The 26,424-nt window shown below is 37.5% G+C and overlaps 2 protein-coding genes across 2 annotated transcripts in view; both read right to left on the bottom strand.

Annotated features, from left to right (window-relative positions):
• kcnn3 (potassium intermediate/small conductance calcium-activated channel, subfamily N, member 3) overlaps positions 1–26,424 on the bottom strand; it is an 87,654-nt gene that overhangs the window by 50,183 nt on the left and 11,047 nt on the right. The window contains exon 3 of the mRNA XM_079836901.1: positions 11,809–11,904. Within this exon, the coding sequence (XP_079693027.1) occupies positions 11,809–11,904 (96 nt within the window). The remainder of the gene's footprint in view (positions 1–11,808; positions 11,905–26,424) is intronic.
• The window catches only part of slc50a1 (solute carrier family 50 member 1), a 214,583-nt gene continuing 212,336 nt past the window's right edge, over positions 24,178–26,424 (bottom strand). The window contains exon 7 of the transcript XR_013818035.1: positions 24,178–24,212. The gene's annotated coding sequence lies outside the window, so the exon portion shown is untranslated. The remainder of the gene's footprint in view (positions 24,213–26,424) is intronic.

Here is a 26,424-nt window from a genome sequence, read left to right as displayed (position 1 = left end):
CATTAACACATACACTTGAGTTCAAACGCTACCTTAGAGGTGCTTTCACCCATACAGGCAAAGTGGATTTTGACTGAACTGAAAATAAAAAAAATGTGTTGAAAGATTCACAGGACTTAAAAGAATAGTTCACCCAAAAAGAAAGAAATATGTAACTATTTAACCACCCTCATCTCAAAATCAATTTTCTTCTGTGGAACACAAAATAATATATTAAAGGGGTCTTGAACTTTTTTATTTTTGTATACTGTTATCTGAGGTCAACTTATGATGTTCGCAAGCTTTTTACATTCAAAAACATAATGAATAAGCAATAGGCTATTTTTTACCCTGGAACGCTCCGTTTTTATGGGCGTGCCGCATTGAAGACTTGGAAGTAAACAGCCACTGCTATGATTGGATACCAGTTTTGTATATTATAATGAGTTTCGGCTCCCAAATACACGTGGGGAATTGTTTTGAAAACGTCCTATTTGGAAAAACGGCAACCAGAATGATTTGCCCACAGGGCTCGCAATATGTCTTTATCAAACAAACACAAAGATTTATCTCTCATCCACCCGCAATTAATTGGAATGTTATTTTTTTCATTACTTGGCCCGTCCGGTTGGTGGATATAACCGCAAATCACTAACACACACACACACACACACAAGCCAAGTAGCCTACGTGCATCAGAAAAACTTTGCTGCCGTCAAAAGAGTGAACAACGCACATCACTAAAGGAATATTATTTCACTATTTAAGATAGCCCATCGGGCCAGGCTAACGATTTTGCGAGCCCTGGTCCATACATGTTTGACCCAAATTCTGATCCTGAATCACAGGACAATGAACCAACAACAACTCAAATACAAAGGATACTCCAGCCTGTGACAGCGTGGTAAGTTATGTTTAGTTAGACACGTACACATAATCAGTAGATATCAAACGATCTGTAACAATGCAATACTATCAAATTTTTTATTTTTATTTACTTACATTCCTGCCGGGTCCAATATATAATTGTTTTTTAATCTCCAATATAGCATCGTTTTTTAATCTCATTCCGTCTGCAAATCCAGTCTCTTGTTTTCAAACAAGTCCACGATGAAATGAAGCGAAGAAACGTGCAATGTCTTGCCCACGTGAGCTGGAACTTCATTAAAAAAAAAGTTCAACAGCATTCCTAATATTGGAATCTGAAGGAAGCTTATGCAGTGACTGTGTTCTTCCATAACCAGGCACTCTATTTTGTAAACTTCAATGGCATGTTTATTGCTTGAAAGTCCGGTTTAGCACCACATAGGTCTATGTTATTTATCTATAACATGTCATGCACGAATCGGTGGGCGGGGCTACAGAATTAGGCGTTCGTCTTCTTCGGTTAAGGCGGCGTTTCACTGCACTCTGATGTCACAGGAAAGCACATTATTCGCAGATCGATCGTTTGCTGAGCCAGCTGTCAATAAAAACTTTTCTTTGACTGACAAGGAAGTTTTCAGCTCTGAAACTATTCTTATATTACCATGACATTTTATACATCAAAAGCTCAAGGGAAAGTTGATTTCTCAATTCATGACCCCTTTAAAAAAACTTTCACCATACAGTGAAAGTCAATGGGATCCAATGTTGTTTGTTTTGGAATCCATTGACTTTCATTGTATGGGCAAAACATTCTTCAAAATATCTTCCTTTGTGTTCCACAGAAGAAAGTCATACAGGTTTGGAAACGTTTTTTGGTTAACTGTCCGTTTAAGGTGCCAAATAATAATTAATCAATATCGCTACCTTTGTAAATTTGGGAATGTAGGGACGAAGAATAAACAGTCATTCCAGTCTTATTCCTTTCTGTCTCTCCCCTCAAAAACATCCTTAATCAACACCTACTCAAATCGTGTTTTTAACTCCCTCGAACCACGTCGATACACAAAAACACACACATACATACACACACAGACAGTCTCTGTCAAGTCTGACTCACACACAGGAAGAGAGTCTCATCACCATGAAAACACTTGCATAACGTCGAGCGTACATGAGAAACTTCTCAATCCAGAAAAATGAATGAAACACCGTCTGCACCTTTACAAAACTACACACACACTGGACTGAAACGGAGAGCAAAACAAGTGCTGTATATCTGTGCATGTGTTCAACAACAGCAGCTTAAAAGAGCCTGAAGCAGACAAATAATTCACAGACTCGCAGACAGAGGGGGTAAGGGAAGGTTGAATGAAGGTAAAATTACAACCAGGGAGAGAGAGACTGAGCAACTAAACATGCAACTATGGTGGGAGAGAGAGGGGGAAACTGGCGGGAAGCAGAGGGATGAAGGGAAGGAGAGGAAAACATAACACGGTGTGAGAGAAAGCACACAATGAACTGATTTGAGCAGAGAGAGAGAGAGAGAGAGGAATAATTTGATAGTGGAGAGAGTGTTAGATGGCGATAGAGTGATGAGGGAAATTACAAAGTGGGTGGAATACACAGCAATAAACTGAAAACAAGGGAGAACATGCGGTTTGCATGTGTGAGCTTGTAATCATATTCTGTTGGATAAATGTGTGAAATGATTTCACCATTTTAAGTAACACACACACACATGTGCTAGTCCCAAAAAAATCAACAAAGTGTAAGCTTAAAGCCAACATTTAGCATTCACAGCCTATTTGTCTTCCATAATGTGTAGTATTTAACGGTGAAACAAGATATCCAATGAAAAAGAAGGGTAGTCTAATATGATCATATTCATTAGATAGATAGATATATAGAATAGATAGAATTGTGAAAAGTGGACTAACATACCAGAATGGAGACAGTTAGACAGGAGTTGAAAAAAACTGAAAGATATTTGTGACATTCACAGACATTGCTGTGAGCATGTAAGACATGCTGCTGCACATGTAACGTACATGAAAAAAAAAAACCTGTAGCAGATAGAGGTGGAGCTGGGGAAGGTGTAGGGATTCTGAAAGCACGCTGCAGACTGCTAACAGCAGCACTACCGCTATTTGAATGGTGAGCTGCAGCTCATTGGTCGCTGATGCAACAGCAACCAAGCAGCTGTGCTATGTAGATGACAATGCGATTGCTACCAAATGGGTTAAGGAACTATCAGTCTGTACCATCTAGTGTTTCATGCCAAAACTTGGTATTATTACAAATTCAATTCATTTTTAATCATTCACAATGATGAATTACTTAACCCTTAAATGCATACCTTGGGTTTTTAGCGACCCGAGACGTCATTCACTATCCTCCTCCTCATTCATTTTTTAAAGGGGTGGTAAACCACGATTTCACTATTCTAACTTTAGCTAGCGTGTAATGTTGCTGCTTGAGCATAAACAACATCTGCAAAGTTACAACGTTCAAAGTTTAAAGCAAAGGGAGATATTTGCTTTTAAAGAAATCAGTTTCTAAGAACTACAGCAAACGGCCAGTAGGCGACTACACACATTCCTCCAGGGTTGGTGACATCACCAGGCTCAATATTTACATAAACCCCTCCTCCGAGAATATTAAATAAGGGGGGGTGAGGCCATTTTGTATCGCGGCGCTGTTGTGGTATAGTCAGGCTGGAGTGTTGTTGCCGCGATGCCGAGGAAACGCTGTTATTTTCATCCGGATTACAGGTCTGGGGTACTTGCTCTGTTCAGCCTTCCTTGGGACGGGGGTGCGTTGCAGAGCGTTTAACATAAAACATGTTATATGCACGTGTGTTTGAGTCAGCGGGGAATCAGGCGCGCGCGGGGCTTCCTGCAGCACATCTAACAGAGGAAAACATCCACCGTCTTCGCGATTTCAATGCCAGATTTGCACAACGTCAGCTGCGTGAAAAAAACACTGCCGGTGCGTGGATGCATGACGCGCGCGCTGCACATTTCACGGAGGACAACACAAACTTCCACAAACTTCGCGAGTTCAATAAAGGATATGCACAACGGCTTGTCCTGAAAGCTGGATTTACAAACAGAAGCTGTTTACGGGCCACAACCTGTAAGTCTGATTTATTTTTCATCGATGTGTTTTCCTGTAATAGGTTGTAGCAAGGAAGTAAACAGATGACAACGCTGTTCTGCAAACCAGTCTGTTAAATGCTCATTCATACTTAACGTTATCCGACGAACACCTAACGTTACAAACACTAACGTTAAAATCTCAACAGCGAACCTGGCATTAGTGTAAATGATTCTTTGATTAGAGCTTTTATGTATTGTTTATCTACAGGCATGCTAAACATGGTTCTGTGTGTGATTTGGCTAACTTACTAGTTAAAGCCAGTGCTTAGTGTTTGTTTTGGGTTAGTTCTTGCGACAGATATTTGGCTATAATCGTTCTAAAAATACAAAAGTTAAAGTGCCATTCAGTAGCGATCATTATAGATCCGCAGTCTTTACTCTCGAGGACTGAACAGGTTCTGCTCGATCATCTTCACTCAAATGTTCTGGGTCTGATTCGGGCTCAGATTGGTATGGTTTTATTGACGCCGTTGTTTCTAACACTGACGAAAGCACAGCCTGCGCTAAGGGGCGTGACGTTTCCGACATACGTGCACTAGGCGTTTAGCGAATCACAACACACTGGGCCAGCTAACCAATCTGAGCCCACTGCGTATTTTTGAGGGACTGGCTTCATACAACCCGGAAAGCGTCAGACCGTTTTACAAGGAGGGACAGAGCAGTGTAGAATAAAGGTCAAATATATGAAAAATAAGGCAATTTTTTTTAAAACGAAGCATGAACACATGTTACAGTGCACCCCACAAACACAGTCAAGCCTTCAAAAGAATGTGTTTTACCACCCCTTTAAAGTTAGACATCAACCTTCTTAATATTCCTCAATCAATCCATTTTAAACAATATAACAAGAAAAAAATTATAATTGAATGTCTGTTTTTCCACTAAATTTTTTCAAAATTGTATAGGGTCGCTAACGACCCGAGGTGTGTAAGATTGTACCTATTTTTTTTTTCTGCACAAAAATAAATGAATCTATAACGACGAAATAACTGCAATTCACCTTTATTCCACAAGGTGGCAATGTCTGATACACAATGATGAAGTGACGTTTCACTCATAGTTACCTCAGACAGAAAACGAAACAATAACAATTATAATTTGCAAAACTTGAAATGGCCCAGCAATTTACTGCAGCGACAGTTCTGAACACAATCAAATATTTAGTGTCACTGTCACTGTCACTTGATGATGGATCTGGTAAAGGAAGCTGTCAGTGATCAAAATATTTATTTTCAAGACGTTGAAAATTAGTTTTGAGAATATGCGTGAGATCGCGAATATGATCCAGATGCAGAATGTACTGGGAAATGAGTTCTGACGAGGACAGGTGTAATGGTACAAAACGTCTGCTCAAATTGAACCCTTACAGCTTTTCCCAAAAGGTAACAAATTTTTTTGTATTTTATTCTTCTGTAATTGTTATTTTAATATCAGGAGTTTTATATATTATCGAGACAGGTATAGAGATCTAGCCATGTTAGATATAGATCCGGGTCGCTAAAGACCCGAATATGTAAGAATGTTTGGCGAAACCGTCATGCATTTAAGGGTTAAAAGGGCATTTGTAATTTTCAGAGGGGGCACCTGTTTTTCACTTTTACCTTATTAAAAGTAATGCTGCTAAAGTAAGGACAGATGAAAAACAGCTTTGCCTAAACACATACTAAATGTTCCAAATAAACAATGTTTATATATTTGTTTCTTGCTCAAAATCAACTTAAAAATAAGAATAAAAAGATATGCATATATAAATGCACATTTAATCTACAAATTTAAACTTTTTAAGAAAAACTTTTATAAGCAACTGTATGTCAGTGAATGTAATGTATGTTAGGGGAAGGTCCACCTCCGTTCCAAAAAAGTTCCAAAGAATTGTCTTATGCTCATCAAGGCCACAATTATTTGATCAAAATATTTTAAATGTTTTACTCTATTTATTACAATTTAAAGTTGCAATTTTTTTCTATTTTAATGTATTTTAAAACGTAATTTATTCCTGTGAATGCAAGATTGAATTTTCAGCATCATTACTCCAGTCTTCAGTGTCACATGATCCTTCAGAAATCATTCTAATATGCTGATTTGGTGCTCAAGAAACATTTCTTATTATTATCAATGTTGAAAACTGCTTAAAAACTGTTGTGCTGCTTAATATTTAGTGAACATTTTATGATGAATAGAAAGTTCAAAACAACAGCATTTAACTAAAATAGAAATATTTTGTAAAAATGTAAAAGTTGCTAGTGTCATCATGTTAATGCGTCCTTGCTGAATACAAGTTTCCTTAAAAAATTAAATAAAATATATATTTTGTGACTTGATTAACTTGACCTGTAGCTGTACACCACTATTATCATCAATTTCTCATTTTTGGCCTCCAGCAGATAATGAGCCTTTTTTTAATGGGCAGACAGCTTATCTTATTCCTATAGTGCAGACAGATAGCAGCAAAGTAAAAGCACAGGACACCCCTCGGAAAATGTTTCCTGTTACATCACTGCTCATTTTCAATGATGGGGGCGAGCAGAACAGGGAGCAGGCGCAATCCCATAAAATTGCCCCTAACATGGGCCGTGGGACTGAGAGTGGTCTCTGCACACAGCGTCCCTTTTCCGTCCCAGAGAACGCTGCTGCCCTCAAATGCCCATGTGCCATGATTCACCACTGCTCAAAGCAAATATTTTAATTATTAATTAACTATTCATTATATAATGGAGTTGCATATTGTGGCTGTTAAACAGAGTGAAACACACTGGAAAGATATAATAGTTTGTTCAAATATCACATTTGGGCTGGTAGAGCACAGTGGTCTGGAAGATAAATCACAGCTGGTCGGCCTAAACTTTACTTTATAAAGTTTTAAATATGGTTATTTTTCTTACACAAACGCATCGATTCGCTTCAGAAGGCCTTTATTAACACCCCAGAGCCGCGTGGAGCACGTTATTTGACGGACTGATGCATTTTTTTGGACTTCAAAAACAGAGCAACTATTACTGCTATTATAATGCTTGGATTATCCTGGACTTTTGTAATATAACTCAAATTGCATTTGTCTGAAAGAAGAATGTCATATACACCTCGGATGACTTGAGGATGAGTAAATCATGGGCTAATTTTCATTTTTGGGTGAACTATCCCTTTAAGTGTCACACAATCCTTCAGAAATCATAAACCATGTATTATTATTTTTATCTTCAATGTTGAAAACAGTTGTTCTGCTGCTGTGGAAACATTCTGAATAAAAGTTTTTAACTTACTGACCCAAACATTCTGAATAAAAGTATTAAACTTACTAACCAAAACTTCTGAATGTGGCATATTACAAAAACAAATGTCAATGGAAAGTCCTCATCATTATAGATATACAAATATATATGTGTGTGTGTGTGTGTGTGTGTGTGTGTGTGTGTGTGTGTGTGTGTGTGTGTGTGTGTGTGTGTGTGTGTGTGTGTGTGTGTGTGTGTGTGTGTGTGTGTGTGTGTGTGTGTGTGTGTGTGTGTGTGTGTGTGTGTGTGTGTGTGTGTGTGTGTGTGTGTGTGTGTGTGTGTGTGTGTGTGATACCATTGGAAATGCATTGTTAATGATTATTCATTGATAAAAGGGCAGACAAGTTCTTTTATCAAGCAACTGTCAAACAGTCACAAAATGACTCATTCATTCACAGACAGAAACAGACCCAAAAATATCTGCTAAATGTCTCAAAGTTTGTCTGTGTATGAGAGAAAGACAGGGAGTTTAAACAGAGTTGAAAGTGTTGTGTGTGTGTTTGGCTAAAGATGCTGCTGTGAGCGACTTTTCACTGCTAACCTTCCTATTAGCATAATGCTAATGAGCAGTTGAGTTCAGCTCCCCTTGCTGAGGGCAACAGCCTAAAACAACATTACTCATCTGTTCTTTATGCCACACTAAAGGGGGGGGGGGGGGGGTGTAAACAAACAAATAAACAAACAAAAAAACAGGGGAATGTTGAATATGATTTTCTCCTTGATACCTTCACAGTGTAAAGGCCCATTCACACCAAGAACGATAACTAAAAAGGTAACTATAAACAATAACTATGCCTATATTAGCATTCACACCAATGCACGATATTGTTCTGTTTATTATATGCAGGCGATCCAGCATATAGCGTTAGTTCTGGCAGGGCACGTTAGTCAAGCTTGCTTCAGCTGACTGTCAGCTGATCACATCTACCTACAGGGATACGATGCCTATCACAGCATGCATATAAAAGCTCCTTCAGTATCATCAGCTGCTATCACGTTCTTCGTAACTAATTACCCTCCTCCATCCCCAGCTCCTCCACTCGTCAGTCAGGATTTGTATTCTGATTCCCCCTGAATCAGACTACATTCCTGAATTGGGTTGTACATTTTAATATGACATTAATGCTATCTACAATACATTGTTTGCTTCTGTTTACCCTAAGGGGGGGGGGGGGGGGGGGGGGGGGGTAGACTGCATGGATGAGCAGGGAGTTCTTGCCCAGAACAGAACCATACCACCAATCTAAACTATGCTAATTGTCACTCACTTTGACGATAGTGATCCTGACAGAACTGTAGTTTTGTCATCTTCCACTCAAAATTGAGCTTGTTAAAGAAGAATGAATTTTGATCGCCTGTCAATGTTTTTATCTTTCATCAGATGGGGAAAAAAAACATTCTGAAAGTGATTCCAACGGTATTGTTATTCTATGCTATCACAGTTAAAGTTTAAAGGACTCTGATATTCTTTTACATTTATATCTGTATCTCGATAGACCCTTTTCACAGACTGTGATGACGCATTTTAACGGTCATCAATATCGTAAATCCTGCAGCGTTTTTTGTATTTTCATTTAAAAAAAAATATATGTACATTTATAACACTAATACTTTGTATTTTATTACTTTTGCATCAAATTACAATAAAAAAGTCACCGCTGCTGTGAGGGTGTTTAGTAATAGCGTCTATGGGAGTGATGGTAAAAATGAACATATTTCTCTCTTTTCACTTTTTGAAAGTTGTGAAATCACAACTGTGGCGTTTTTCTTTTGCTATGTGAGCAAATGGGCAAACAGAAAAAGATTTAATGTATTCTCTCATTCACAGCTATAATATTTAACCCAACTATGACGACTTCCGCTCTGAGAAACCCAGAAATGTGATAAATGATCAAATGTATTCCTCCTTGTGCGAATGGGCTTTAAAGGCACACTATGAAGTTTTTCGCCGCTAGAGGTCACCTATTCAAAACAAAGGTGTAGTTTGATGATGCCGAGATTGAGTACGGAATCTTGGGAGTTGTTCACCTCACAGCCGGTGGAAAAGAATCGGGACGACCCGCGGACAGAAATCATGTTCATGGATGAGATTCTTAACATTACTGTAGTATGAAGCAGAGCAGGGTCGAGAGCTGTGGTCGCTGAAGGGATTGCTAAAGAGAGACACAAGCGTGACACACGGCTCGACAGCAGCGAAACTTTTATTATGCCACAGTTGCCGCTTCTGCTTCTTCCGGTCAAGCTGTTAATTTCGTCAGCTATTTTTTTTATTTAGTCTCAGTCTTAGTCCTGTCAAATGTGCTTTTTAGTTTTTATCATATTTAGTCAACCATGTCCTGTTTTTGTCAAGTTTTAGTCGACTAAATGTCTGAGCATTTTAGTCTAGTTTTCGTCAATGAAAACTTAGTCACATTTTCGTCATGCTGCATTGATAATCCCGATTATTTTGCTCAAAATTATATTCACAATGATTGTTGTCATTTGAGAAATGTATTTTTACGTTTCATCAGACTTGTTGCACTTTCACCTATAAGCACAAATCAAGAGAATGTTGACCCATACGCATGGTTTACTTTAATGATTTATTATAGGCTATTTATCATATAGGCCAAATGTAAAAATAAGAAACATCTCAAAAAATTTTAAACAGTGAAATTCTACATTACTTTAATGTTTTTCTATTAAAACAACAGCAAAAAAGTGTTTGTTTTGTCACACAGTAAGTGCAGTAATTCAGCAAACACAATCGCAAATAGTCGAGAGATCCGTATATATATATATATATATATATATATATATATATATATATATATATATATATATATATATATATATATATATATATATATATATATATGAACATATGGCCTATGCTTGAATTTATTACAGTTCATGACTGAGAGGATTTGAATGCAGATTTAGTCACACAAGCGGCTCTTGACTTGTGACAGAATACAGACAGAAAGAATGACACTTTAATTTAAGAAGAAAATCTATTAAAATCGTATTAGTGTTTTCAGATCATCTGCGTGCGCAAGAGAGAGAGCTCGCACAGATTGCAAAGTTTAAGCAAAACACCCGATAGAATATGTGATCTTTTAACAGAAAAGCTCTTAATTTAAACTAATGAAATCTGGCAACCGCAATCAAGAACGCAACTCTTTTCCCCCAACTAAAACAAAGAGTGACGTTTGTGTAATCTCGTCTTCGACTCATCTTGGTCATGGAAAAAAAGGTTGTCAACAAACATTTTTTCTCATATTTTCGTTAAAGAAATTAACACTAGGTCAAGCGTATGTGTGGGTTAATGGAATTTGTAATTTGAGTGTGTTGAAAATTATGTTAAAACATTACTCTGTGCGTTCACTCCGCAACTGCTTTGAAACACTTGTTGCTAGATCGATATTAGAATATCATATTATTAATATCAAATTATTATATCATAATTGCTGGATGGCTTGTGTTGCTAAATGACATGCAATTAATTTTAAAATATTGTGTTATGGAGAAAATGCTGTATTACTGTATAATAATTAGTTTTCTGTCAATAAATGTCTTCATACAGTTGTTCCCTTGTCTAATAAAACTTAATATTTTAAAGCATCTTTGGTGTTTCCATGGTTTCTACAATAGTAACGTGGGTATGATGTCATTGCTAGGCGATGCACAGACACGGTCTGTGTTTTGGTAAAAATTGCGCATTTCTCTGGATTTAAACATTGTTGGAAACATTTGAGTTAATGTAAGTACAGAAGTCTAGCCTGACATTGTCATTTTCAATTCTAGTCAGAATATGAGTCTGATACTGCTCTGTTGGGCTGTGATTATGGGGCGTGTTTCAACCGAACCAGGAAAGACCTCAATTGGATAGACCTACAACCAATCAGAGCAATGGAGCGACACATAACGTTAGTTGTCAAATGTCAAAAGAACTCAACTACAGTGTTGCCAAGTTCGTTTTCCCGCGGGCTGTTTTTCCATGTCAGCGGGTTGAAATTACCCCAATTATGTGATATTTAGACCCAGAAATGCGAACTTTAGCAGGCAACCCTGGCAAAAAAACACACATTATACCCCCCAAACGCCATTTTTCCGGCGGGGCTAAGTTCGGCTGACATCCAGGCTAACAGAAGTCAACAAAATATATATCATTGTTCTAGTGGTTTTTGGATAGTTGAATCCAAAAATCTTACATATTGTGCCTTTAACATAATTGATGGTGATAGATAGGCGACTATGCTGACTATAAACAAAAACTTGATGATTAATTTTTTTGTTTTACAAACATTTTTAAATAGTGTATGTGATATACAGTACGAAGCACACAAAAGTCACTTTCAAACCAATAGATTTCTGTTGGTCAATGCAGCGAATTCATGAAATCTGCATTGGGAAATCTTAAGCCCTCCCACAAAATTCCAGATCACATGGATTCCTATTGAAATAACTGGATTCTGAAAATTCGAAAAACAATGGTGAATGTGTCCACACCTTAACAATAAACAATAATGTGAGAACATTATTTGTGTGTTTACCTGCACCTCTCGAGCATGGTAAGCGATGATTAGTCCAAGAAGGATGACGGTGGAAAGGCTGATAAGACACTTCAACGCCAAAGAATACATTGAGCTCTGTAAAACATATGCAAATAATGTTATTAGTACATACCATTTTTATTTCACAGAGAAATATTCACTAACCCTGCGTATATGGGGGGCATTTTTAAGCAAAAAATGAAATATCTGGCATCATGTTATTACAAACTCATGTGACTGACATGACGTGACAAACATGTGTTTTTTTTTCCCCCAATGCAATCTCAATGAATGGGAAATGGATTTTTCAAGCTTCATCTTATCTTAAAAGTGGTTCAAATTACTTGTGCACTACATTTCAAATCTTCTGTGAAATAGATCTGTGTGACGAACAGATGGAAGTTTTTAATCATGTGATAAAATTCCCTGAAATGACATCAGATGTCAGAAGTTAGAAGTTAGTTTTCTCATGAATAACAACTGGAATTTCAATCAATTTCTCATGCAAATCTATCATATGGCATCAGAAGATTTGGAATATATACCACTGTTCAGTGGTTTGGGGTCAGTAAGATTTTTTTTTAAGAAAGGAATACTTTTATTCAGAAGGATGCATTAAATTGATCAAAGGTGACAGTAAAGACATTTATAATGTTAATGATTGAAATTTCTATTTCTATGAATACTGAAAAAATGCATTACTGTTACAACAAAATATATAAAGCAGCCCAACTGTTTTCAACATTGATAAATATAAGAAATGTTTCTTGATCACAAAATCAGCATATTAGAATGATTTCCGAAGGATCATGTGACACTGAAGACTGGAGTAATGATGCTGAAAATTCAGCTTTCCCATCACAAGAATAGGCTAAATTATATTAAAATAGAAATGTAAATTATATTTACTGTATTTTTTGTTTTGTTTTACTGAATTTGTGATCAAATAGATGCAGCCTTGTTAAGCATAAGACACTTAAGGGGGGGGGGGGGGTGTCTAATGCTATTTCATGCATTCTGACTTATTTACACTGTTAAAGAGTTGGATTCTCATGTATGACGTCATGAAGTGCAGAATTCCTTGTATGGGCACTTATTGATGCCCATACAAGGGAAATATTGGATGCAGTTTGTTTTTCAGGAGCAGCAACGGAGTTCAAGTGTGCTTTTTTAGTCGAAACTGCAGGCGGTGAGAGAAACTGCATCAAATGTCTGTTTTGTTGGCAATCGGCGCGCAAGTGCATATAATGTAAACAACACGAACGTATAGAGAATTGAAAGTTATCCAGGGATAATGCCATGATGTATTACAGTATGTGTGTGTGTGTGTGTGTGTGCTCGTGACTCTTTAGCTCCGCCCACTGCATGCCTCCACGATTTCGGCTGTTTTCGGAAATAATTGGTACAGCGTATCTGTCTTTTATAAATATGATAAAACTAAAGACTCTTCAAAGATATGAAGGATGCAGTACTACTCTATAGGTACTCAAGATTAACATGAGATTGGCAGAAACTGTGTGTTATGTACTCTTTAACTGTGTGTTATGTACCCTTTAATTTAGCGGAATTTTCCGTTATTTGAGAGAGAATGCTTCCCTGCTAAACACGTAATGTTATACGCTAGGGTGCGCTATTACGCATCTTCCCAATGAGTACAGAATCTCCTGATCAAAACACAGGCGAAGAAGACGCAAAAACAAACAATCGTATGTACGCAGATGCATATGTAAAATAACGTTATCATCAACATTAAACATCATATAAATCAAAGCTATCTAATGTCACTGAATGGAATGTGGACACAGGACGAGCTATTGGACTGTGCAAGCATTAGGGGTGTTGATGAACTCGATCTACTCCATCTGTGTTTGATCATCGTTCTGAATCTGGAAGTAGTCTTTGACAAAAACTGATTTTCTCAGCTTTTTTGTTCAAAATGTAGCTTGTTTTATGAAACTTACCCATATTTAAGTGTTGATAAAACAGGAATGCATGACGCTAGAATAAAATCAGAGGGTCTGCTCTTTCTTTTGATATATTGCATGCTCAGATTTTCATAAAACAAATATTCTATGGGCCGTTACATTTTTGTGAAAATTATCAAAAGTGCTGGCAACTTTTAAAAAAAAAATGCTGGCAGGGAAAGAGTTAAACATTAAAAATTCTTACCAACCCCAAACTTTTCACCTCATGAGATGTATGAACCACTTTTAGATTCCTCCATCACCCTTTTTCAACCTCTTTGAAGCTTGAAAGCCCCAGTCCTCATTCACTATCATTTTATTGAGAAAAAATATATGATATTGTTAAAAAAATTCACCTTTTGGGTTCCATGGAAGACAAATAATCCTACCGGTTTGGAAAGACATGAGGGTGAGTAAATGATGAAAGAATTTTAATTTTAAGGGTCAACTATCTCTTTAAATAAAAAACGAACAGCACAATGACAGCATGTGCATCTGCGCCATATAGTCTGCCAAGACATTTTTAGTGTCTTTTCATAATCTATGGATTACATGCACATCACTTAAAATCACACCACACACACACACACACACGTCTGGTTCTCTATCTTTGTGGGGACTCTCTATAGACATAATAGTTTTTATAATGTACAAACTGTATATTCTATCACCTTACACTAACCCTAACTCTACCCATCACACAAAACTTTCTACATTTTTACATTTTCACAAAAAAAAAAAACCTCATTCTGTATGATTTACAAGCTTGTTTCCTCATGGGGACCTCAATTCATATTCCTACGGTGACACGAGTCCCCATGAGTCTGTGCATGCAGGTTGAATTCCCAGCCGAGATAGAAAAACGTGAAACACACACACACACACAATGTCATGGTTACTCAAATGAGTGTCTGTCTGTGTGATTGCAGGGATCTCACATTGACACCTATATATACTCTAAACTACTGCCCGCTGCACAAATTTAGTTTAATTAACACACACACACACACACAGCTTGCTTAAACTCTCCGTTGACTGAAAAGCAAAGTTCTTAATCATTTCCAGCCTGAACCTCGATGTTGTCCAGCTGAACCACACACATTATAAGATTGGCCACCCATGGGTCTAATTTAAGGCTCTGTACTGGAAGCATTATTCTACACGGACAGACAGACAGTGGTGTCTGGGGGGACCAACGGCACCTTGGTCTCTCACTCTCACACTGACACACACCCACACACACATATATAAATACACAGGGCTCCTAACTGGAGCACATACACACTGTACCCATCCGGGGCTAACAGCTTATTGATACAACTGTTGTGTTTCATTCTCTGTCAGGCTTCCAAACAACTCCTAAAGATGATTTTCTCTAATAGGCAGACAGATTGATTGGCCCTATATGCTCAACGTGATGTATCCGAATAGATGTTCCTTCATCAACCCCACTATTAGTCCTGGTACAACATCAGGAATTCTGGAGATGTTGGTTACGGTTATTATGGCTGGAAAGAAACTCATTTAAACACACCCAACATTTACAAATATGCACATATAATAATGCAAATACACAGCTGAACTTAAACTAAAGTTATATGCCAGTCAAAATCTATAACTCACATTGTGAATAAGCTGTTGCCCAAAAAATGTTCAACACATACAATGCAGTGTCACTGCAAAAAAATGTCATGCATAAAGCATGAAAAATTCACAACACTACCTTCTAAAAAGTAGCTAATACTTCAGTTTATTATATGCTATTATTTCAGGAAGGCGTTCGCGAAAGGCGAAGCTTGAATTTACGGGTATGTCCCTCTTTGGCTAATGTACTTTCAAGATGAGGGGCAACATGGCGACCCGCATTTGAACCCCTTACCCGTATGTATTTTCAATGGCATATTATAAACTTACGAGAATACTTTATTACTTGAAAGAAGTAAATATACATTAATGAGCACATATATTTTTGAAAGAACTAAGTGTTTTTAAGCTAACAATAAACTAAAAGTTACACAGTGTAGCTTTAACAAATATTTAAAAATGTTTAAAAGTTTGGTGTTATAGTTTGACACATTTGTGCCATTTTTGTCCATTAAAATTATAAAAATTGAAAAGTTAAACGGACTAAATTATAATGTAATAATGTATTATGTACCATCAAATATAATGTATAATGTAATATAACATATATGATATAATATAATTAAAATGATAATATTTTAACAAATACTAAAGGCAAAACGAATTGATAATTATAATACATTATACTTTATTTTATTCTGATATTATTCTATAATATAATATAGTACAATACAATAAACAAATCGTTTTTGCCTTTATTATTTATGTTAAATATATCATAATTTTAACAATATAACATTATAATATAACATAAGATAATATGTATATAATATAATTAAAACAATACAATACAATACAATACAATACAATACAATACAATACAATACAATACAATACAATATAATATAATAGTAAGGAAGGGATCATCTGTGTTTCTTGTCTGTTTGGGTGGGTTTTGCACACGTTTAGTTCAGTTTCCTGTGTTTCTGTTAGTTGGTTTCTCATTGTTTAATTTACATTTGCACCTGTTGTTCATTACGTTGCTTGGTTTTTCGGTGTATTTAAGCTCTGGGTTTCTTTCTGTTTATTGTCAGTTCTCGTTGTGTGTACAGCGGTTGTTTTGTTTCATAGTGTTAGTGTTTTGAGTTTTGTTGAATAAAGATCCACACTGATGCAAATAGATCCTCTCTCACATTTATTGCAACATGAATGTGACAATAATATATAAGATTAGATTTAGTAGATACTACAGTGGATATTTAACAGGAAAGTGAAGGGAGAGAGAGATCCTGGTCCTTATATGTAATGAGAAACGCACTATCCTCAATGGCAGAGCTCTGACATATTGACTAAAAGTAAAGGTAATTTAAAAAAACTACAACAGCAACAACCACAACAAATGTCTAAAAATGAACACTGTGAGCCTAGAAATTAAAACATATGTCAGACATCACACAAAATTGAGAGATCTTTACTAGATGCCTTTTGTTGAGGATGCTGACTTTATTTTGTAAGGTTGAAAACAATCAAAGATATTTGAAACAGAACAAAATCATCTGCTTTCACCCAAGATCTTTGAATTGACTCAACCCCCTCCCCCCTTAACCTCATCAGAAGGGCCAGTTGAAATTTCTAAGGACAAAGGAATGGCTTGCCGGCCAAATGCTTTTCACACCTTTGGTACAGAGGGAGAAGTTTCATCTGATTGGTTAGTTTCAAACGTATCACGTTTTGGTCTGATTGGTCAGCTTTTAAATAAGTCATATTTGAGTTTGGTGACATCAGGGAGGAGGATAAAAGAGGATTTCAACTGTAGCTCGCCCTCTTTGGATTCGCGGCCTTTCTCTAGAGAGAGCTGCTCTTTGGCTCTCTCTATCTCTCTCTCTCTCTCTCTCTCTCTCTCTCTCTCTCTCTCTCTCTCAGGTAACATTCTATGCATAGGCCTACTGAGTACAATTAAGGGTTTAAGTTTATTTCTATTTGAAACTATTTTTAGTGTTACCATAATTAGAATTTGTGTTTCCTTATAAAAGAGATTTCTGTCTATTATGTAATTGACATTTTACATTTACTTGATTGTTAATAAATTGTTACATTTTGATAATTTCTGAATTAATCTGTAATTATTAACTATCTCCAATATGGAACGGTATAATTGCAACAAAGGGTTAAAACGGAATGATTAAATGTATGATTAACTATCAAATATAAATGACCAAACAACCAGTTGGGATTCTTTTCTAAATTCGACAACTATGATAAATGGAGTCAGATAAAGAATATTATAATTAAATCCCTTTTTCCAGCTGGAACACTGAACGCGCATGCGGCCTTCACCGCGGTTTGCTACCGATCTTTTTGAAGCAAATTCATGCGGTCTTACAATTTAATGCATATGCGGTCATGGAGGTCAGAATTTTACTTCTTGCTTTTCCCAACCCTCTCTTCTCTCTCTGCCTGCGATTTATTTATTTTTTTATTTTTTTGATGATGATGATGTGTTTCCTCCTAAGTGAGTCCTCTGTGTCTGTGACATGACTATCAGAGCTCATGTTATATACGAGCGTGTGAACAGTGAGTATGACGAACAGACTCATGGCTAGATTAGCAGTTATTGATCCAGGTCATGATGGACACCATGCAGAGCTAATAGGCTTTCTGAGCTCCATTAACTCCATCAGCATTCTATCACACACGCAAAATCTCCCTCTTGCTCTTCTTCTTTTCATTTCTCCACCATCTATTTAGCATCCTCTCTTTACTTCTCCCTGATCCTTTTATAAACACCGAGCAAAACTGTTCTGACGTCTGAATACAGTCATCTTCGAGCCTTCTGTCTGTCACGCAGTTACACAAACACATCCGCGCACAAACGCTCGCACACATTCGCAGTTAAATGTACCGCCACAAATGCACACAGTCATCTGTGATTCTAATGTAATTACTTCCTCTTGTTTCAATTCCTTCATTTACCGCTGGTGTTGGATGAAGTGACTCACTTGAGAAAATCTGAAATACAAGCCACATACAGCATGCACACACACGCACAACGAGATATTTTTTTCAGATCCTGAAACACAAACAAGACTCACAGCTTAAAGTGGCATGAAATAGAAGTTGCAATAGTATTTTTTCCCTATTGAAACGTATATCCGAGGCTTCTTGAACAAGAAAAAATGTAGGGGGACGTGAGGGCGGGACAACCTGTCACTCACGAGATCAGGAGCAAACCAAGAATCCAATTAATTCCCAATGGACAAAAAGTCCCGCCCTCGCGTCAGTTAACACATTATCAGAGAAGTCATTGCAAAAGGAAGGGGACGTTATTTTGATTAAAGATTACGGCCATGTGAACTTTAGAAAAAATAATGATGTGCATGGATAACATTACATAAAATAGAACAAAAACATTTTGATATCATGGTGGGAGAGCACACCAGAAGGACGGTGTGTTCACACACAAGCTCAAAGGGAAAAGCTAGTATGACACAAAAATGCTTCAAAATATTTTGATACAAGACCAGAGAAAGTATGAAGGGGGAGGAGATGGACCTGATAGAGTTTGCCATTATAGCGTGATTTGCGCTAAAGTAGCTAAATTTATGACACCATCAGTGTCAGATATCATTGTTGATTTGAAATGTGCAACTGAAACAGAGATTTAAGGCGATTTTGGTTTTTCTGCCTTTCAAATAGACACATTTTTTTACTTCTGACATAGAAAATAGCTGCTACCAAGATGGCCTCCGTGTAGACCTTCCCTTTAAGGGACTTTGTCCTGGACAAACACAGATTTGCAGATGATTAATGTCACTGTATGTGCAGTGTTGTGTGTGTGACCCTTCAATCGGAGCACTTTGTCTAAGTCAACCAGTCTAATGATCTGAACCCTCTGGGCAAACCAATCGCGCACACGCCACACTTTATCATTCACCCTGAGACCTACACTCACCCCATACAGAAACACACAGCAAATAAAACACAATCAACCTCTATAAACACACACATAAGCCAATAAATACATCACCAACACACACCTCCAACCCCATATGAGAACCTGGTCTGTGTAGCCTTTACAAGAGGAACTTTATTGCTCAGAGGTCGCTCATTCATAGCTCAGATTACTTGGAGTTTTTATTTATTTAATTTTAAGTATCAACTGTGTTCTCCTAAAATTCCTTAGGCACAACTCACATACAGAAGTGTTGACATACAGAAAAGAGCTATAAAAATGGTGTGGCTAGCATAGCTCAACCTAGCTAAATCAGGTAAAAGTGGCGTAGCTATTAGTTTGGCTAATAAGACAGGGACACAACAAGCCTACGGTCGGCTGTCGGGCAAAGTGTTGGCTCTAGTCAGACGCCGCCTGGGTTTTTAGTTTTTGGGCCGATTCAACATGTAGAATCGGCGTTGGGCCGTTAGTGAGAGAAATAACTGATTGTTTGCACGAGAACAAGAGCAAAAGTGATGTCAAAAAAAGAAGTCATGACGGCACAGGCAGAAAGCTGTTCTAATTTTACGTCATCTTACCTGAGTAACACAATATTTTCATAATCACATGAGCGCAGTGGAATAAAGAACGTGATCAGCATGATTGATATTCAAAACGGTAAGCAAGCTTTGCTTTGCTTATGGTTTGTATACATGCAGTCTTAGTTTCGCTTTTCCTTTTTTATTATAATTTTATTATTATAAATAATTCATTAATGTATGATTTAAGTATGATTTATTAAAATCAGTTCATTTTAACCTTCAATATTATAGCAACTGACTCCCATGTATAGTTTACAACATTAGTTGATTTTTTTTTTCCTTGAGAAAATTTGCCATGTACTGTGTATCTGATACATATATATATATATATATATATATATATATATATATATATATATATATATATATATATATATATATATATATAAAGTAATCAAAATCGAATCGCAAGCTTGTGAATCGAAATTGAATCGAATGATGAAATATGTGTCAATACCCAGCCCTACAAAGCAGCCTTAAAGCAACATGCCGACTTTTTGGGACTTTAGCTTATTCACCATATCCCCCAGAGTTAGATTAGTTCATACATATCATTCTCATCTCCGTGCGTGCCATAACTCTGTCTGACACACCCACCGCTAGCCTAGCTTAGCACAAAGACTGGAGGTAAATGGCTCCAGCTAGCCTACTGCTCAATAAGTGACAAAATAACACCAACATTTTCCTATTTACATGTTGTGATGTGTACAGTTACATCGTGTACTAAGACAGACGGAAAATTAAAAGTTGCAATTTTCTAGACCGATGTGGCTAGGAACTATTCTCTCATTCCTGCGTAATGATCAAGGAACTTTGTGCCGTACCATGGTAAAATGGTAAATGGACTGCATTTATATAGCGCTTTCAACAGACCCATGGCCACCAAAGCGCTTTACACTCATTCATACACCGTCTGACTTAGTACACGATGTAACTATACACATCACAGCATGTAAATAGGAAAATGTTGGCGTTATTTTGTCACTTATTGAGCAGTAGGCTAGCTGGAGCCATTTACCTCCAGTCTTTGTGCTAAGCTAGGCTAGCGGTGGGTGTCTCAGACAGAGTTATGGCACGCAAGCTTTTATAGACACCAGGCCCAGAAAACGAGAGATCTCAGAATATGTTGACCATTGGCGTAATAGGACGCAGAAGCACCGCCTCAAGCCCGTCCACCGACTTGTGGAGCTAAACGGGTCGCTACCGAGCAATAAACATGCCGGTTCCAGCTCACGTGCATAAGACATTGCATTTGTTCGCTTCATTTCACTGCGGAATCGATTGTAAACAAGATAGAGGTTGAGACTGGATTTGCAGACATATCGAGATTAAAACACAATGCTGTGCCTTCTATATTGGATCCGACAGGAACGGTGCAACACACTTATGTGAGTAAAACATGTTTTTTTTATATGTGTTAGTATTGCATTGTTACAGATCGTTTGATATCTATTGATTATATACCTTAGCACGCAGTCACAGGCTGGAGAAGGTGTTATTGGTTCATTCATGATCAGACTCAGACTTGTAACACCAGCTCGCAAAACCCAAAGTCCCGGGGCTATGTGCTTTTCAGACAGGCTATTACCGGCCTGCCGATGGGCTAGAGTGAAATAACATTCCTTTCTTGCGCGCGCACGTGTGTGTGTGTGTGTGTGTGTGTGTGTGTGTGTGTGTGTGTGTGTGTGTGTGTGTGTGTGTGTGTGTGTGTGTGTGTGTGTGTAAGGTTTGCGGTTATATTCACTGATGATCGGGCAAAATGATACAGAAATAACATTCCAATCAATCGCAGGTGGATGAGAGATAAATCATTGTGTTTGTTTGATAAAGATATTTTTCGAGCCCTGTGAACGTTTCTCCAGACGCTTTCAAAACAATTCCTCACGTGTACTGACAGGGGAGCGGAAACTCATTAAATATGCAAATCTTGTCCAATCCTAGCCGTGGGCGTTTACTTCCAAGTTTTCAGTGCAGCACGCCCATCAAAACCGACCGTTTTTCAGAGAGCCTCAAAACCAAGGCAGAAAATAGCCTATTACTTATTCATTATGATGTTTTTGAATGTAAAAACCACGCAAACGTCATAAGTTGACTTCATACAACAGTATAAAAAAATTAATGACACCTTTAATGCCATTGCTGAGACTCTATTCTTTCTGATGAAATCACAAAACAAAATACACACAAACGTGTCCATGCTCTTAATATACAATCATTGAACATCTCTGATTTTAATGAAGAAAAAACTGTATGAGGGCGGACTAGAACCTGTAACCTTCGACAAGGTTTACAAAAATTCTACCAATAGACCACTAAGGAATTAAGGAATGTTAATAGCGGATTTATGTATTTATTCACTAACGGGAAGAACCTTGAGACTAACAATATATTTGATGCAAATTAATGCAAATATTATTTGCAAATAGTCCCAGAAGGATTATTTCCCAACTAGAATTAGACCTAGAATTTTGTTCACTGTTCTGTTTCTTTATGCTTTATAAAATAAAATAAATTGGTAACAGCTACTTTTTACAATATCAAGAATTGCCATTCTTTCTTGTAAAAATGTCAATTCCTGATATCAAGAATTATAATTTAATCTACTGAAATTGAATTCTAGATATCTATAAATCTTAAACAGCAAATTAATAAATGTTAAACTGGCTTGCCATATTCCTTTATGGTAACCAACCAAACTATTTTATAAAGCTACAAAACAAAAACACTATACAAAAACACACAACCAAATGTTACAAAAACAGTAATGTATCTCACTTAATGAAAAACACACACACACAGAGATAAGCCCAATTACACACCGAGTGGCACACACACACTTGATTACACACTGACATACACCATTACACCCCTGAAAACCCAATTACATACTCCGAGGCCAAGGAAAAAATGGAAACACATACAGCCTCACCTACATGCACACAGTTATACACACACACACACACACACACACACACACACACACACACACACACACACACACACACACACACACACACACACACACACACATACATTAAGCTTATAGCATTAATGGCCATTTGAAGGTCCTTTTAATTCAGTGCACTATTGCCCCCTCTCTCTTTTTACTGACCCTGTCTATCTCTTCTCTTGTTTCCTTTCCTCTCCCCCCTCGCTCTCTCTGTTTTCTCTATGTACTGATGATTATTGCTCCTGCGAGAGTGCTGTAAAAGCGTTAGTGTGGCAGGAGTGGGATTAGGGTCTGGCTGCCCACTGGATCACCCCTTATATATGTCTTAGAGATGGATTACACATAAACACAGGTTTGTTTTTTCTAACATGGTGGGGATATTCTATTGACTCGTACTGTTTTAATCATGAGCAAAATACATTTTCTATTCCCTCTTCACCTGAATGTGTTTGGAGTCAGAATTGTAAAATGTAATTTATTCCTGTGATGGCAGAGTAGAATTTTTTATCAGCCATTACCCCAGTCTTCACATGATCCTTCAGAAATCATTCTAATATGCTGATTTGGTGCTCAAGAAACATTTCTTATCACAGCTGAATTTCTAACTTAGTCCTCTTATACACACTTTTCCCTGCATAAAAACTCAGATATACACACACACACACACACACACACTGCCTCACAACCTTGTGCACTGGCAACAGGTTGATCAACCAACCAAGGCATCTGCACGCTTCCTTGCATCTAATAAACAAGTCCAAGCTAAGATGTTCCCCAGGGACGCATGACAGAGTGAAAGGGGCGTGAAAATTAAGTATTGATTTGACAGCAGCTTTTTCCAGGTATTTAGGGCTGTTAAGGGTCGAGCAGATGTGTGAGGCTGGAGGAGGATGGATTTAATGCATGCTATTGAACAGTTTCACCAAAACCTAAAATGACCTTTTTATGTTATACAATGGGACCCAAATACTGAGCTATCTGACCACATTAAAAACTCAAAATGTCTCAAAATATGACTTCAACCTGAAAATAAAAAGAGTTAAAGAATATTTAAAAATGCTATCAAAATCAGAAAGCAAAATATTGGAGATTCTGCACTGTTTCTAGTCAAATATTGTGTCATTGACCATCTGGCTCCTTTCTACAGACAGTCAGATAATTTGCTTCCACTGATGCTCAAGAAGCTCTTTGGATCATCTGAAATCATTCTGGAGAACATGATCATCAGGTTTTCATCAGCAGCTTGAGTGCTGCCGCCATTAAAACAAAAGAGGAAAACCAAACGCTAAGACAATCTTAAAGGGTTAGTTCACCCAAAAAGGAAAATTGTGTCATTAATTACTCACCCTCATGTTGTTCCAAACCCGTAAGACCTTTGTACATCTTTGGAGCACAAATGAAGATATTTTTCATGAAATACAGAGAGCTCTCTGACACCTCCATACACAGCTATTTAATGAACACTTTCAAGGTCCAGAAAGGTAGTAAAGACATTGTTAAAATAGTCCATGTGACTCCAGGGGTTTAACCTTAATTTTATGAAGCGACGAGAATACTTTTTGCCGCAAAAAAACAAACAAAATAATGACTTTATTCAACAATTTCTTCTAGCCTGTGTCAGACTCTTACGCTGTTGACGCAGTGTAAACAGTGCAGTGTTTCCTAGTTCTATGGCAGAACGACTCGTGCGCATGCGTCGTGGTGCTGCGACGGCCAATGGTAAGCAGCGTTCTGGAATAAACAGCGTAAGAGTCTGACACTGTAGTCACATGGACGATTTTAGTGATGTCTTTACTACCTTTCTGGGCCATGAAAGTGTTAATTAAATAGCTGTCTAATTTATGGAGGGGTCTGAGAGCTCTCATTTGTGTTCTGAAGATGAACAAAGGTCTTACGGGTTTGGAACGACATGAGCGTGAGAACTTAATGACAGAATTTTCATTTTTGGGGGAACTATCCCTTTAAACTCATGTTTTACGCTAATAATATAATTTCTAATGAAAAAGAAGTCCGAAAAATGCTAAGCAGAAGCATTTTCATTAGTGAGCTCAGACTTTTTGACCCCACTGTACAGCATATATCACCTGTGGTTTAGGACAACAATTCAATTCTTTTTCATGTAATGTCAGGGACTATGTAGACAGCAAATAAAATGTCGATATGAAAGAGCAAATATTTGATGAAATACAACAATGCTAGTAACACGCAATGGCTCCGATTTCACACTGCACTCTTTCATGCTGTTCTTATCAGCTCTCGCTCTCTCCTGTTCCTTTTACCTGTCTATTTAAGGAAGGCAGGAAGGATGTGTACAATGTGTGAATGGACCAGACATCTCCTGAGGAATCACAGCTGAGAATGTAAGGAACACACACATCTTCACACATACAAACAACTATACACATCCACCTTTGTACAGTTGTGTAAATTATATTTTACTATATACATGATTTGAGAATTAATTAAAATAATTGTAATTAATTGCACACCTATATTTTCAGAGATTAGCCCATAAACAAAGATAAGTGCAAGACATTACATAATTGTGGCAGACCGGACCACTGAATAAGCAAACAGTGACTTTAGAAGTTGTGTTGTATCTCATTTCACTGAATATAAGGAATGTCCGATGGTAGTTAAAATCAGAGTGAAATCAAAATTGACAACTCTTATTTTTAATGGAATATTGCAGAATTTGTTATAAATGATTTATCTGTGCAGTGCACATCATTAATTAATCTTTTTAACTCATGTGTCCTCATAATCTTTAAAGGGTAAATAACACACAGTTTCTGCCAATCTCATGTTAAAGGAACACGCCGACCTTTTGGGACTTTAGCTTATTCATCGTATCCCCCAGAGTTAGATAAGTCCACACACACCATTCTCATCTCCGTGCGTGCCATAACTCTGTCTGACGCACCCACGGCTAGCCTAGCTTAGCACAAAGACTGGAGGTAAACGGCTCCAGCTAGCCTACTGCTCAATAAGTGACAAAATAATGCCAACTTTTTCCTATTTACATGTGATGTGTATAGTTTCATTGTGTACTAAGACCGATGGAAAATGAAAAGTTGACAGATATGGCTATGAACTATTCTCTCATTCCTGCGTAATGATCAAGGTACTTTGCTGCCGTACAATGGATGCAGTGGCGCAGTGATATTACGCAGCGCCTGAAAAAAGGCTAAATTCCGTCAACATAACCAACGTGACAACCTGCACAGAGAGCATGCTTGGGACTATTTTCAGGCGCTGCGTAATATCACTGCGCCTGCTGCACCCATGGTATGGCAGCAAAGTTTCTTGATCATTACGCAGGAATGAGAGAATAGTTCATAGCCATATCTGTCTAGACAATCGCAACTTTTCAATTTCCGTCAGTCTTAGTACAAAGATGTAACTATACACATCACAACATGTAAATAAGAAAATGTTGGCGTTATTTTTTCACTTATTGAGCAGTAGGCTAGCTGGAGCCATTTACCTCCAGTCTTTGTGCTAAGCTAGGCTAGCGGTGGGTGCGTCAGACAGTTATGGCATGCACAGAGATGAGAATGGTTTGTATGGACTTATCTAACTCTG

Source organism: Gobio gobio (assembly GCF_949357685.1).
Source record: "Gobio gobio genome assembly, chromosome: 15".
Taxonomy (NCBI): Eukaryota; Metazoa; Chordata; class Actinopteri; order Cypriniformes; family Gobionidae; genus Gobio; species Gobio gobio.
This window is presented reverse-complemented; position numbering and strand designations above follow the sequence as displayed.